General features: G+C 46.9%; 1 protein-coding gene and 1 long non-coding RNA gene across 2 annotated transcripts in view; one reads left to right on the top strand and one right to left on the bottom strand.

Annotated features, from left to right (window-relative positions):
* Nucleotides 1-13,885, top strand: part of ZFHX3 (zinc finger homeobox 3) — a 234,745-nt gene that overhangs the window by 213,227 nt on the left and 7,633 nt on the right. Inside the window, exons 8-9 of the mRNA XM_037063746.1 lie at nucleotides 4,640-4,742; nucleotides 5,955-11,381. Coding sequence (XP_036919641.1) covers nucleotides 4,640-4,742; nucleotides 5,955-11,381 — 5,530 coding nt within the window. The remainder of the gene's footprint in view (nucleotides 1-4,639; nucleotides 4,743-5,954; nucleotides 11,382-13,885) is intronic.
* Nucleotides 3,389-13,885, bottom strand: part of LOC118999263 (uncharacterized) — a 92,277-nt gene continuing 81,780 nt past the window's right edge. The window contains exon 3 of the long non-coding RNA XR_005069071.1: nucleotides 3,389-4,765. This is a non-coding gene — a long non-coding RNA (uncharacterized LOC118999263). The remainder of the gene's footprint in view (nucleotides 4,766-13,885) is intronic.

Raw genomic sequence — 13,885 nt, 5'->3', positions numbered from 1 at the left:
TGGCAAGTCTATACTGGGAAAAGTGAACCTTTCAGAAAGAGGCCCCACTTAGGTGAGCAATGCCAAGGCTGTAGGGACGAGAGTCTCAGAGAAACCAGGTTCCATACTTTTTCTAAAAGAAAATCTCTTTGCTGTCCAGCATGTGGGACTTGCTGATTGCACTGAGCTAACTAACCTCAGACAATGGCTTTGAGAAGTGAATTTGCATGGACAGCTCTCTAAGAACTGTCAGCAAAGTATATACCCGAGGCTGCTCAGGGTGTTGTATTTCGCTGCTCTGCATCCATGACCTGGAGAAAGCAAGGAGACTGGAGGGCTCCTTATGATTACAGCTTGTTCTACCAAGGAAGAAGAAATAGTGGTGGCCTCTACCAGCTGTCACAGTGGGGACTGGACCATATCTAAACCTCTGGGTTTTATAAGGTGTGTCCTTCGGGCTTTAGGGTCCACTGACCTCATAGAAATTTGAAAGGCATTAAATCAAAATCCTAAATATAATGGTGAACTGAATATGAAGTAGAAGCTAGGCATTTATGAACCCATGTCACCTTTCCTAGTATCCAAGAGCAATTAACTTGAGCCCCTGGATTTCCTTCTAGGGAGCCTATGAGTTCCTGAAATTATCGACAATAGTCTGTGTGTACAAGTATTTTTCTAGGAATCTGCAACTTTGACCAAATTTCCTGAAGATTGTGTGATCTCGAAAAGGTTAATTGTTGTAGACTGTGAGCTTCCTGGGCGCAGGGACCTGTGCAGTGCTTAGTGAACGATGGTCAGATGAGTGGATGAGGGGAGAGTCACACGGGGCCCTTCCTTTCCAACCACTGAGCTGCTCTGGCATTGCCTCAGCCTGAAGACTTCTAGTGTCAGTGTGGAACACTTCTGTTTCCATGGTTGTAGATGAGAATTTCAGCATCTGAACAGATCTCCACATTTCTCTCGTTATACGAGACCTGTTTGGTGTTTTCAAATTCTCTGCACCCAGCCCAGTTGATGGTTCCGCCCTCCAGCCCCATCAACTGTGCACACTCTGGAAGGAATGAAGCTGACTCACAAGGGAGGGAGCAGTATGTGTGCTATCTGGGCCTCCAGACCTGTAAGTCCTGCCCCACATGTGTTTAAGGAATTACTTTTATCTACTTCCATCTTTAGGGATATTAGCATAATTTCAGATCACCTGTCCTAATAGGTTAATAAGATCACTATAGAACTGCCCGTTATATGGCCAAGGCCAATTTTGAGAAATCCAAATTCTGAGGAATTAATGGGTCAAATTAATTGGTTTTCTTAACAGAAAAACTTTATTTTACTTTTGGTTAAAAATCTGTTTTAATAGTCTCGGGTCCCCTCTATACATTAATGGGTAGAATATCAGGACATAATTGAACATGTTCAGTGTTTATTGGTATACAGAGTTTTAGAAAAATCAATCTATATGAATGGTGGAGTCAATGTAAAAAGTGTTAAGTGTTTGGACTTACTGTGTACTGTTACCTGGCCAAACCTAAACCTTTTTGTTTGGCTTTGAGTCTGTGGGTGGAGTGGGAGAGCAGGCAGAGGGAGATGTGTGCACACGTGTGTTCTCTGTCCTGATGGCAGGATTCAGTTAGTTGAGGGCCTCTGAGGTTTGGACTCGTTTGGGATGGTTTTGGTCACACCATGGCCTGGTTCTGTGCTCTCAGACACCCACATGCTCCAGTGGTCCCAGTGAAAGGGAAGGTCTTTACCCAACTGTGCTCGGCAGTTAAACGACTGCCTTTCTGACGGACTTCCAGCTCTCCATCGGAGACTGGGGCTGGGATAGTCTGACCTTTACACACAATTGGAAAACGAGGGGGTGGGCCAAGGTAGGTAAGTGTTGAAGAGACTCTGCATTTGGCCAGCTCTCCTCCTCTTCAGTGAACAGAACTCAGTGAGCTGTTGGCAGGACTAAACTCATGGCTTTAGGAAAAAGCATGCAAACTTTGAGGAGAGCTTTGGGAGCTCCTAGGAGAGGGAAGAAAGGACACAGGCACAGGAGGGCATGAGTGTCCGAGAGCTGACACGGGGCCCTCCATGGCATGTGCACCAAGGAGGCTTCCGTTCTCAGCTGCGCTGTTCAGACACATGCATGGAGAGACCCTACCAGCATGTCTAGATCCGTAGGATTCCCTTTAGGGATATTCCTTTTTGCCTTCTGAGAATTTCTTGCTCATTAAAATTTTATGTACCAAGGCTTTTTTTCTTCTCAGGGAGGGGTTGGGTATACTATAGATGAGAAGATGCAGGTAGATAAAAGTAATTACTTAAACACATATGGGGCAAGACTTACAGGTTTGGAGGCCCAGATTAAGATGCAGAGGAGCATGCGAGGTTGATGATTATATTTCGGGTAGAGTTAATTGATGGAAGGTGAAGGCAGACAAAGAACCGCTGCTTACTGCCTCCTTGAATCCCAATCAGGAATTATGATTAAAGTCCCAGGGAGACAACAGAGGGCTGATGAATTGGTGTCTTTTTTTTTCTTTTTTGCCGTCATTCACACTTGATTGACTTCAACCTTTCAAGTGCAAAAGTCTCTCTTTTCCATTATTATTCATAGCCATCTGAGTTTTTCTAATTAAAGTGTATGAAAACAATTACTGATCCGTCGTACTGAGTCTGTTAGAGGGGATGTCTGCCTTACTGTAATGCGTATAAAAAGCCCACAGTTTTCTATAATGATGTGCAGCTGAGGTGTTAGGTAATTTTATTCTTTTTTACTCTGTAGGGCTTTTTTAAAATTTCTCGTGATTCATTTTTTATAATTCCGAAAGATCCGGGGAAAGAACTGATCCTGCAGCTACACTGAGAAAGGAGGTGGGAGGGGGTCTTTTTTCCTTCCCCTTTCTCCTCCTCTTGCCCCCAGCCTTATGCTCCCCCTCAGCTGAGGACTATAAATTAATCCGTGACCTTTCACTTCTTGGACTCCCGCTGGACTCCCCAACCACACTGGTCAGAAATGCTTTCCATTAAAAAGAAAATAGATGGAATGAGTTTGGCAGTCTCCACTCCATTCCTAACGATTCATCAACAGCTAGCCTTAACCAGCTGCCGACGAGCTTTGTGTGAAGGTGCAGATGTCTGAGAGCAGGAATTCTGGCGTGCGTGTTCACGTGCCGTGCACCTGCTCTTTGTAAGCCTGGGCTCTCTCAGAACTCCTCTGCGTAGTGCCTGTTGCTTAATTTTTGCACCTCCTAGCATCTGGGTTGCCAAAATTATTCTAACACCCTTAGGTGGGTTGGTGTAGTACCTTTTGGTGTCAGTGTGGACAGTTGTCTGGGTTTCCTCAAGCACATCACTGATAATTCTAATCACTGATAATCGGCAGCTATTTTGAGCAAGGCCAAGATCTTAAAACTATTAAAAAGTTATTTAAAATGTTTAATTTTGAACAGTAATCTAGAGGTTCCACTCATTGCAACAAGTGAAGATAGATATTATCATGATACTTGTGTTGCTGATGAAAACACAATGCCTCCGAGTGGGCACTGGGCACCGTGCAGAAGTGTTAGTGGTGATGGTAGTGTCCGTTCCCGTAACCTCAAGGTCAGTTCATTTCTCAGGCTGGCATCGAAAAGGAGATGCTTTCTAGTTCATTCCGGAGTATCATCACCAGGCACCTTCCCACCCTATAGCTGGCAAAGGGATATTACTAATTTTAAAGCAAAGAACCTTTTCTCTTTACATTGGATATTGAGGGATGTGTATCACATCAACATGAAACAAATGGTAAGCTGTTTGTACAGACTTCTGACCAGATGGCAGTGAAGCCTAGAGAAATGTCTGAGGATCTGACCTAAAATTACAGTTTGTTTGATCCAGGCTAATTCTGGAACTGTTCTATTAGGAAACAATGGTCATGATCAAAGTGGGGCTACACTGTTGTAGAATGCTGTTGGGGGCACCCTCTACAGCAGGGACACTAGCCAGAGGTTTCCTCTGATGCTGTGTACGTTGGGCAAAGACTCCAGAAGAAATCCTGGTTTAAGGGAGTCCTAAGAAATGATCATTTGCACCTGATCTCAGCTTGCAAAGGGTTACAAAATGTTGTTTCCTGGAAAATCTGCCAATGTGTCTGCGTGTCCTTAGCCTTCCTTTGTTCTCTTCTCTTCTTACCCTTTCCTTTGCTCTTATTCCCCTCCTCTTCTTGCCTGAATACATTTTGAAAACAGTACTACAATGCTCCCTCTGCTTCAAGATTACAGTGTACTTTACTAGGTATGATTTAATTAGGGCCCTTATTATGTTTTCAGCAGCTTAAGGTGGGCCTTTCAACTTATCTACCTAATTGGTTGCACAAGAAGTTTCACAGCCCATGACAAAACATTGTCAGTGATCAAAGTCAAAATTCTGCATAAAGGAAAAATATTAATAATAAGATTATTCTTCAAGTGTGCACTGCTAATTATGTCCAGAATGTAACCGTAGAAACACTTTTGACTGATGTTAGCTTTGTCTAATAAACATGAATCTTCAGTGAGCTATGAAAAGTGACACCTCCAGCTTTAAACTGGTGAAGGCTAATTCTGCTTATTAAATAATTTTTACACATTTCCCGAGTCTGTGTCTCTTTCCTCTCCATTTGACTCTCCTCATTTCTCTGCCTCTCCTTCCTCAGGTGACCACTCCTGAGATGGTGATGCCCAGCAGCATGTTTCTCCCAGCAGCTGTTCCAGACCGAGACGGAAGCTCCAGTGTGGAGGAGGCAGGGAAACAGCCTGGTCAGTGCCATTATTCTGGACCCCTGCACACGGAGACAAAATGAAATGCTGGGCCAAAATCTGCACAGAGCAAGGGTGCTAAGAATACTTTACAGTACTCCTACGATGACTATAATGTTAAAAGATGAGGGGCACTGTTGTCAGCCACTTTAGACTCTGGTTCTTGGCAGGTATTTGTATACTGTTCATATGGTTTAAAGAGAGAATCAGGTGAGAACCAGTGGGATTTCAGTGGCTGCACGTCCCCTTAGGGAGTGAATACCAGAGACTCAATCAATAGGCCCTTAACTCACCGCCCTAAGCTGTTAAACACTCCATCTCCGAGGACATGATTATTAGGTGCTTGTGGATCACATGTGTGATCTCAGGGCATTGGGTTAGTTGTCTTTCTAAGACCCGCCTCCACACAAAGTTCTCTAAGTCTTCTGGGATTGCCTCAGGACACGGCATAGTGATGCATTGAGAAGGAAGGCTGTCACAGACAGGGATCACGATGGTGGTGCTCCGTGGCACATCCTACCTCGATGGACCCTTAGACCTCCATCTGTGAGGGTCTCCTCCATAGTTCACCTACTGTCAGCAGCTAAGATTTAAGTTGGGATCCTTTGTGATTTTCCCATATTAGGCTGTGAACAGCTGATCTGAGAAGGGGTCAGAATATTTATGGGTGTGATGATCTCATGTAGGAAAAATTGACTGCATTTTAATAATTTGCCACTTGAATGTTCATTGCTTATTGAATAGAGATGACAGTCAAAATGCCTAAAAAATATATTCCAAAATTTCTTGGACAGTTCTTCTAAATTCCCCACAACTCAGGAGAGCATCCATTCACATCTTCTACAATATTAATCCATGTAAAAGATGAACCCACTCTAAAATCAGTAACCTTCAAATCAGTTCTTGAGAAACTGAGGATTTCAAGCCAGCAATTAAATATTGTTTAAAAGGCAGACCTATGATATGATACAGGCCTATCAGGAGTCCAAACTTTCTGTTTTTCCTTTTAGTCCTCTCTGTTCATGTGTACCTGTGCTTAATATGTACTCTTTGGGAGAGGGAAGTGTGGGGACATTTAGGTTGGGCATTTCCTTCTTGGTCAGATTCTGTGTTTGTGAGGCCTTGCTGGGTTGCTAGGTAGATAGCTCTAGATGCCATCATCCTTGAAACAAAGCCCTCTTTATTATTGGGCTTGATTTTTTTTCCCCACAGAAACCTCAGAGGATTCTGGAAAGAACATCTTGCCTTCCGTGAGCACAGAGCACGGTGGAGATCTGAAACCCTCTCCTGCTGACCCAGGCTCTGTAAGAGATGATTCGGGCTTCCTGTGCTGGAAGAAGGGGTGCAACCAGGTTTTCAAAACTTCTGCAGCTCTTCAGACTCACTTCAATGAGGTTCACACCAAGAGGCCTCAGCTGCCTGTGTCAGATCGCCACGTGTACAAGTACCGCTGTAATCAGTGCAGCCTGGCTTTCAAGACTGTTGAAAAGCTGCAGCTCCACTCTCAGTACCATGTGATCAGAGCTGCCACCATGTGCTGTCTTTGTCAGCGCAGTTTCCGAACTTTCCAGGCTCTGAAGAAACACCTTGAGACGAGCCACCTGGAGTTGAGTGAGGCTGACATTCAGCAGCTTTATGGTGGCCTTCTAGCTAATGGGGACCTCCTTGCAATGGGAGACCCCACCCTGGCTGAGGACCACACCATAATTGTTGAGGAAGAGAAGGAGGAAGAGAGTGACTTGGAAGAGAAACAGAGCCCAACGGGCAGTGACTCTGGATCAGTACAAGAAGATTCGGGCTCAGAACCAAAGAGAGCTCTGCCTTTCAGAAAAGGCCCCAACTTCACCATGGAGAAATTTCTAGACCCTTCTCGCCCTTACAAGTGTACTGTCTGCAAGGAATCTTTCACTCAAAAGAACATCCTGTTAGTGCACTATAACTCTGTCTCCCACCTACATAAGTTAAAGAGAGCCCTTCAAGAATCAGCAAGTGGTCAGCCAGAACCTACCAGCAGCCCAGACAACAAACCTTTTAAGTGTAACACTTGTAATGTGGCCTACAGCCAGAGTTCCACTTTGGAGATCCACATGAGGTCTGTGCTGCATCAGACCAAGGCCCGGGCAGCCAAGCTGGAGGCTGCAAGTGGCAGTAGCAATGGGACTGGGAATAGCAGCAGTGTCTCCTTGAGCTCCTCCACCCCAAGTCCTGTGAGTACCAGTGGCAGTAACACCTTTACCACAACCAACCCAAGTAGTGCTGGCATCGCTCCAAGCTCCAGCTTACTTAGCCAAGTGTCAACCGAAAGTATAGGGATGCAGCCCCTGGGGAATCCCATTGGTGCCAACATCACTTCCCCTTCAGAGCCCAAGGAGACCAATCGGAAGAAACTGGCAGATATGATTGCATCAAGGCAGCAGCAGCAGCAGCAGCAGCAGCAGCAAGCACAGACACTGGCCCAGGCCCAAGCTCAAGTTCAAGCTCACTTGCAACAGGAGCTACAACAGCAGGCTGCCCTGATCCAGTCTCAGCTGTTTAACCCCACCCTCCTCCCTCACTTCCCCATGACCACCGAGACCCTGCTACAGCTCCAGCAGCAGCAGCATCTCCTCTTCCCGTTCTACATCCCCAGTGCTGAGTTTCAGCTCAACCCTGAGGTGAGCTTGCCGGTGACCAGCGGGGCGCTCACACTGACTGGGACAGGCCCAGGCCTGCTGGAAGATCTGAAGGCTCAGGTTCAGATCCCACAGCAGAGCCACCAGCAGATCCTGCAGCAGCAGCAAAGCCAGCTTTCTCTGTCCCAGAGTCACTCCGCCCTCCTACAGCCAAGCCAGCACCCTGAAAAGAAAAATAAATTGGTCATCAAAGAAAAGGAAAAAGAAAGCCAGAGAGAGAGGGATGGTGCTGAAGGGGGAGAAAGCAATGCAGGACCAAAGGAGTCTGTGCCAGATGCCTTGAAGGGCAAAGAGAAGAAAGAGTTGGCACCAGGGGGTAGTTCTGAGCCTTCCATGCTTCCTCCACGCATCGCCTCAGATGCCAGAGGGAACGCCACCAAGGCCTTGCTGGAGAACTTTGGCTTTGAGCTGGTCATTCAGTACAACGAGAACAAGCAGAAGGTGCAGAAGAAGAATGGGAAGACAGAGCAGGGAGAAAATCTGGAAAAACTCGAGTGTGACTCCTGTGGCAAGTTATTTTCCAACATCCTGATTTTAAAGAGTCATCAAGAACATGTTCATCAAAATTACTTTCCCTTTAAACAGCTGGAGAGGTTTGCCAAACAGTACAGAGAACACTACGATAAACTGTACCCCCTGAGGCCCCAAACCCCAGAGCCGCCACCACCTCCCCCTCCACCTCCTCCGCCTCCACTTCCTGCAGCACCACCTCAGCCTGCATCCACGCCAGCCATCCCTGCGTCGGCACCACCCATCACTTCACCTACAATTGCACCAGCCCAGCCATCCGTTCCGCTCACCCAGCTCTCCATGCCCATGGAGCTGCCCATCTTCTCGCCACTGATGATGCAGACGATGCCACTACAGACCTTGCCAGCCCAACTACCCCCTCAGCTCGGACCCGTAGAGCCTCTGCCTGCGGACCTGGCCCAGCTGTACCAGCATCAGCTCAATCCAAGCCTGCTCCAGCAGCAGAACAAGAGGCCTCGCACCAGGATCACGGATGACCAGCTCCGAGTACTGCGGCAATATTTCGACATTAACAACTCCCCCAGTGAAGAACAGATCAAAGAGATGGCCGACAAATCTGGGTTGCCCCAGAAGGTGATCAAGCACTGGTTCAGGAACACTCTCTTTAAAGAGCGGCAGCGTAATAAGGACTCTCCTTACAACTTCAGCAATCCTCCTATCACCAGCCTGGAGGAGCTCAAGATTGACTCCCGGCCCCCTTCACCGGAACCTCAGAAGCAGGAGTATTGGGGAAGCAAGAGGTCTTCAAGAACAAGGTTTACTGACTACCAACTGAGGGTTCTACAGGACTTCTTCGACGCCAATGCTTACCCAAAGGACGATGAATTTGAGCAACTCTCCAATTTACTGAACCTTCCAACCCGAGTCATAGTGGTGTGGTTTCAAAATGCCCGACAGAAGGCCAGGAAAAATTATGAGAATCAGGGAGAGGGCAAAGATGGAGAGCGGCGTGAGCTTACAAATGATAGGTATATTCGAACAAGCAACTTGAACTACCAGTGCAAAAAATGTAGCCTGGTGTTTCAGCGCATCTTTGATCTCATCAAGCACCAGAAGAAGCTGTGTTACAAAGATGAGGATGAGGAGGGGCAGGATGACAGCCAAAACGAGGATTCCATGGATGCCATGGAAATCCTGACACCCACCAGCTCCTCCTGCAGCACCCCGATGCCCTCACAGGCTTACAGCGCCCCGGCACCATCAGCTAATACAGCTTCCTCCTCTTTCTTGCAGCTTACAGCAGAGGCGGATGAACTGGCCACCTTCAGCTCAAAAGCAGAGGTGAATGATGAGAAACCAAAGCAGGCTGAACCTCCCAGTGCACAGCCAAACCAAACCCAAGACAAACAAGGACAACCAAAGGCAGAGCTGCAGCAGCAAGACCAGCCAGAGCAGAAGACAAATGCAGCCCTGCAAAAGCTCCCACAGCTGACTTCCCCCCCTTCATTACCACAGCCTCCTCCACAAGCACCTCCCCCTCAGTGCCCCTTACCCCAGTCAAGCCCTAGTCCTTCGCAGCTCTCTCACCTGCCACTTAAGCCCCTCCACACATCAACTCCTCAACAGTTGGCAAACCTACCTCCTCAGCTAATTCCCTACCAGTGTGACCAGTGTAAGTTGGCATTTCCATCATTTGAGCACTGGCAGGAGCATCAGCAGCTTCACTTCCTGAGTGCACAGAACCAGTTCATCCACCCTCAGTTTTTAGACAGGTCACTGGATATGCCTTTCATGCTGTTTGACCCTAGTAACCCTCTCCTGGCGAGCCAGCTGCTCTCTGGGGCCATACCTCAGATTCCAGCAAGCTCAGCCACCTCTCCTTCAACTCCCACCTCCACCATGAACACTCTGAAGAGGAAGCTAGAGGAAAAGGCTAGTGCAAGCCCTGGTGAAAACGACAGCGGGACAGGAGGAGAAGAACCTCAGAGAGACAAGCGTTTAAGGACAACTATTACACCAGAACAGCTAGAAATTCTCTACCAAAAGTATCTCTTGGACTCCAATCCAACTCGAAAGATGTTGGACCACATTGCGCATGAGGTAGGCTTGAAGAAACGTGTGGTGCAAGTCTGGTTTCAGAACACACGTGCCCGGGAAAGGAAAGGACAGTTCCGGGCTGTGGGTCCAGCCCAGGCTCATAGGAGATGCCCTTTTTGTAGAGCCCTCTTCAAAGCCAAGACTGCCCTTGAGGCTCATATCCGGTCCCGTCATTGGCATGAGGCTAAGAGAGCTGGCTACAACCTAACTCTGTCTGCAATGCTCTTAGACTGCGATGGGGGACTCCAGATGAAAGGAGATATTTTTGATGGAACCAGCTTTTCCCACCTCCCCCCAAGCAGTAGTGATGGCCAAGGTGTTCCCCTCTCGCCTGTGAGTAAAACCATGGAGCTGTCTCCCAGAACTCTTCTCAGCCCTTCTTCCATCAAAGTAGAAGGGATTGAAGATTTTGAAAGCCCCTCCATGTCCGCAGTTAATCTGAACTTTGACCAAACTAAGCTGGACAACGACGACTGTTCCTCTGTCAACACAGCAATCACAGACACCACTACTGGAGATGAGGGCAACGCAGATAATGACAGTGCGACAGGAATAGCAACTGAAACCAAATCCTCCTCTGCGCCCAATGATGGGTTGACTAAAGCAGCCATGATGGCAATGTCTGAGTATGAAGATCGGTTGTCATCAGGTCTGGTCAGCCCAGCCCCGAGCTTTTACAGCAAGGAATATGACAATGAAGGTACAGTGGACTACAGTGAAACCTCAAGCCTTGCAGACCCCTGCTCCCCAAGTCCTGGTGCAAGTGGGTCAGCGGGCAAATCTGGAGACAGCGGGGATCGGCCTGGGCAGAAACGTTTTCGCACTCAAATGACCAATCTGCAGTTGAAGGTCCTCAAGTCATGCTTTAATGACTACAGGACACCCACCATGCTAGAGTGTGAGGTCCTAGGTAATGACATTGGACTGCCAAAGAGAGTTGTTCAGGTCTGGTTCCAGAATGCCCGGGCAAAAGAAAAGAAGTCTAAGTTAAGCATGGCCAAGCATTTTGGTATAAACCAAACAAGTTACGAGGGACCCAAAACAGAGTGCACTTTGTGTGGCATCAAGTACAGCGCTCGGCTGTCTGTACGTGACCATATCTTTTCCCAACAGCATATCTCCAAAGTTAAAGACACCATTGGAAGCCAGTTGGACAAGGAGAAAGAATACTTTGACCCAGCCACTGTACGTCAGTTGATGGCTCAACAAGAGTTGGACCGGATTAAAAAGGCCAATGAGGTCCTCGGACTGGCAGCTCAGCAGCAAGGGATGTTTGACAACGCCCCTCTTCAGGCTCTTAACCTTCCTACAGCATATCCGGCACTCCAGGGCATTCCTCCTGTGTTGCTCCCTGGCCTCAACAGCCCCTCCTTGCCGGGCTTTACTCCATCCAACACAGGTGGGTTCTACTCTGGGTGATTCTGTCAGCGTTACATAGCTGCCTCAGTTAGCACTTTATTCTGTGGCTACTGCCCATACCCTCTGAGCGTTGGGGCAAAACTTCAGGTGCCTTCCATTGAGTCTCCCTATCTAGGGGTACATGGTTCTTTGGCTTTGTAGTTCAGGTATGGCACCTCGTGGTTGAATTGGTCTTCTCTGAAACCATCCTTGTGCCCTGTATTCAACAGCACAACCAGGGTGTGAGCTATAGGGAAGAACTTTTGAGAGTCCTGCCATATTAGATCCTGGGGTATTTTTTCAAAGAAGAAGCTTCTACCATAAACCCTTCCATTCAGTGCTGTTGGAAATCCTGATCTCTTCTAGATGCTTGTTGAAAATATCAGACATTTGAGTATCTAGCTACTTCTGGATTGCACCCTATGGACATTTGTTCAAGAGAATTTAAACCACCTAGTTGTCCTGACCTGTGGTCCCTGCCCCACTTTTTAGCGCACTACTAAGGCCGAAGAGCTGCTCTCAGGCGTCTCCTTACTACTGGGATTCTCTTCTAGCCAGAACAACAGTGGCTGTGTTCATGTCGGTACTCAAATGTACTGACCAGGAGTCTTAGATTGAGTAATGTGGTTTTGAATTTGACATATTTGTGTTAGCACCCCCAGACAAAAAATGTTAATGGTAGTTTTTAGGGGTATTTAATCACTGCATCATTTCCTTTTGCCTGTTGCCCTTTCTTCCCTCCCCTCTGTTCAGAGTCATATACTTGGTACTCTTATTATTTTTCCACTTAATGAGAAGTTTCACAGTTCTCTTGTTTCTCTGTCCTCACCCATCTTCTCTGGATCCACTTCTTTCTTAAGTTGGACCTTCACCTCCACAATCCTATGAGACTTAGGCACAAGTCAGCAATTCACCCCAGGGCCTACACTGACCAGTGCACATTCACCAAAGGAAAGTCCTCCAAAGTGCCACCTTGCCTGAAAAACAAGTCCCTGTTTCTGGGAATGAAGCAATCCTGCTACTTCACAGAGCAGTCCTGGTTGAATTAAATGCAAGTTTTGCAATTTTGGAAGTGTCTTCCAGAACTTGAGGCCACCTTATTCCTGGCCCTGGTTTCTTATCCAAAGAAAAGAACAAGAAAGGAAAGCATTAACATGTAGAAGTTGTTGCTTGTATGCGTTGGCACGTTAACGTCACAGAATGATGCTCAAGCCAGCTAGACATAAGCCAAGAAACAAGCTACGGAAAGTGGTGAGACACTGAATTACCCTCCCAACCCAGGACCTAGGCAGAGGGGCTTGGGAAGGCCCAATATTTTATAACAATGTGGAAAAAAACAACTAGAATCAGAATGTCTGATCTATTCCCCTTGTTTTACAGATGAGAACACTGAGGCCCAGAGAGGTCAAGACCATTCAGCAAGCTAGAGTAGGAGCCAGAGCTCCCACCCAGGCCTCCGGGCTCCCAGTGCTATGTGCTCCTTCCACAACACCCAGTATGAGCCAGTCAGTCAACAGGTATCTGTTTAGTGCTACTCAGGTTCAGCCCACTTAAGAGTGGACTCAAGATAGAAAGATATGCTCTTAATAATTGAAGGCAGTCAAGCACACCCAGTTACCATCTTTGGGCTATACTGAAGCTCACAGGAGCACTAGATCTGGAATGGAAGAGAAGAAACTTGTATTTAATATGTCAGGCCCAATGGTAAGCTCATCCCATGTGACCATGTAACTCCCTCCAATAATTTACTGTGGAAAGCTGAAGTTCCAAGCAGTCAGCAAATGGGTCTAAGGTCACATGGCAGATATATGTCAGTCAGAACCATATGGTATCAGTCTGATTCCAGAGGTGTATGCCTACGTCTCAGGGGATGAAGTGCCTTGCTTGGTTTTGACTTTATAGATGAGAAAATCAATGCCAAAGAGTTATCATGAGAATATGTTGAGCTACCATAGTCAATGTGGCTAGTGCAGAGCTTGGCTAAATAAATAGCACGAGTTCAGTAAACATTTGTTAAAATTTTGAATCTTTTATGTAGATTCTTAGTTCAAGATACAGAAAGCCAGTTTAAAGCCTTCTGACCTGGATCTTTCTCCTGAAAGCCTGATGTCATAAAAGATGTTGAAATCTCTAGCTATTCCTGGTCTTTCTGTTCCAGCATCTTTTATGCCAGTTTAACCAATGAGCCTTTACTGAGTTTTTCTGACTCAGGCTTACCTTGTCCTCTAGTTTCAGCTCTTTATGTGCCTTGAGGAAGCTGGATGTTGTGATCTCAATGGCCCTTTCTGCTGTTTTGGAAGAGTACATTAATGATGCTATGTAATGCCGAGGGAAGCATCGTCCTTGGCTATACAAACACTAGTGGATGTTCTCCTGGGATTGGTAACTTGAGACACCTTTTTCTCATCATATGAAATTTGACTGTTTTAAAATGCAGTGTAATAGCCCAGTAAACAATGTTCCACTGTAGCCTGAAGTCAGCAGTGTCTTCACCCACTTTTGGGC

The sequence above is a fragment of the Sturnira hondurensis genome, unplaced genomic scaffold (genome assembly GCF_014824575.4).
Source record: "Sturnira hondurensis isolate 20B ecotype Veracruz unplaced genomic scaffold, ASM1482457v3 Scaffold0014745, whole genome shotgun sequence".
Classification (NCBI taxonomy): domain Eukaryota; kingdom Metazoa; phylum Chordata; class Mammalia; order Chiroptera; family Phyllostomidae; genus Sturnira; species Sturnira hondurensis.
This window is presented reverse-complemented; position numbering and strand designations above follow the sequence as displayed.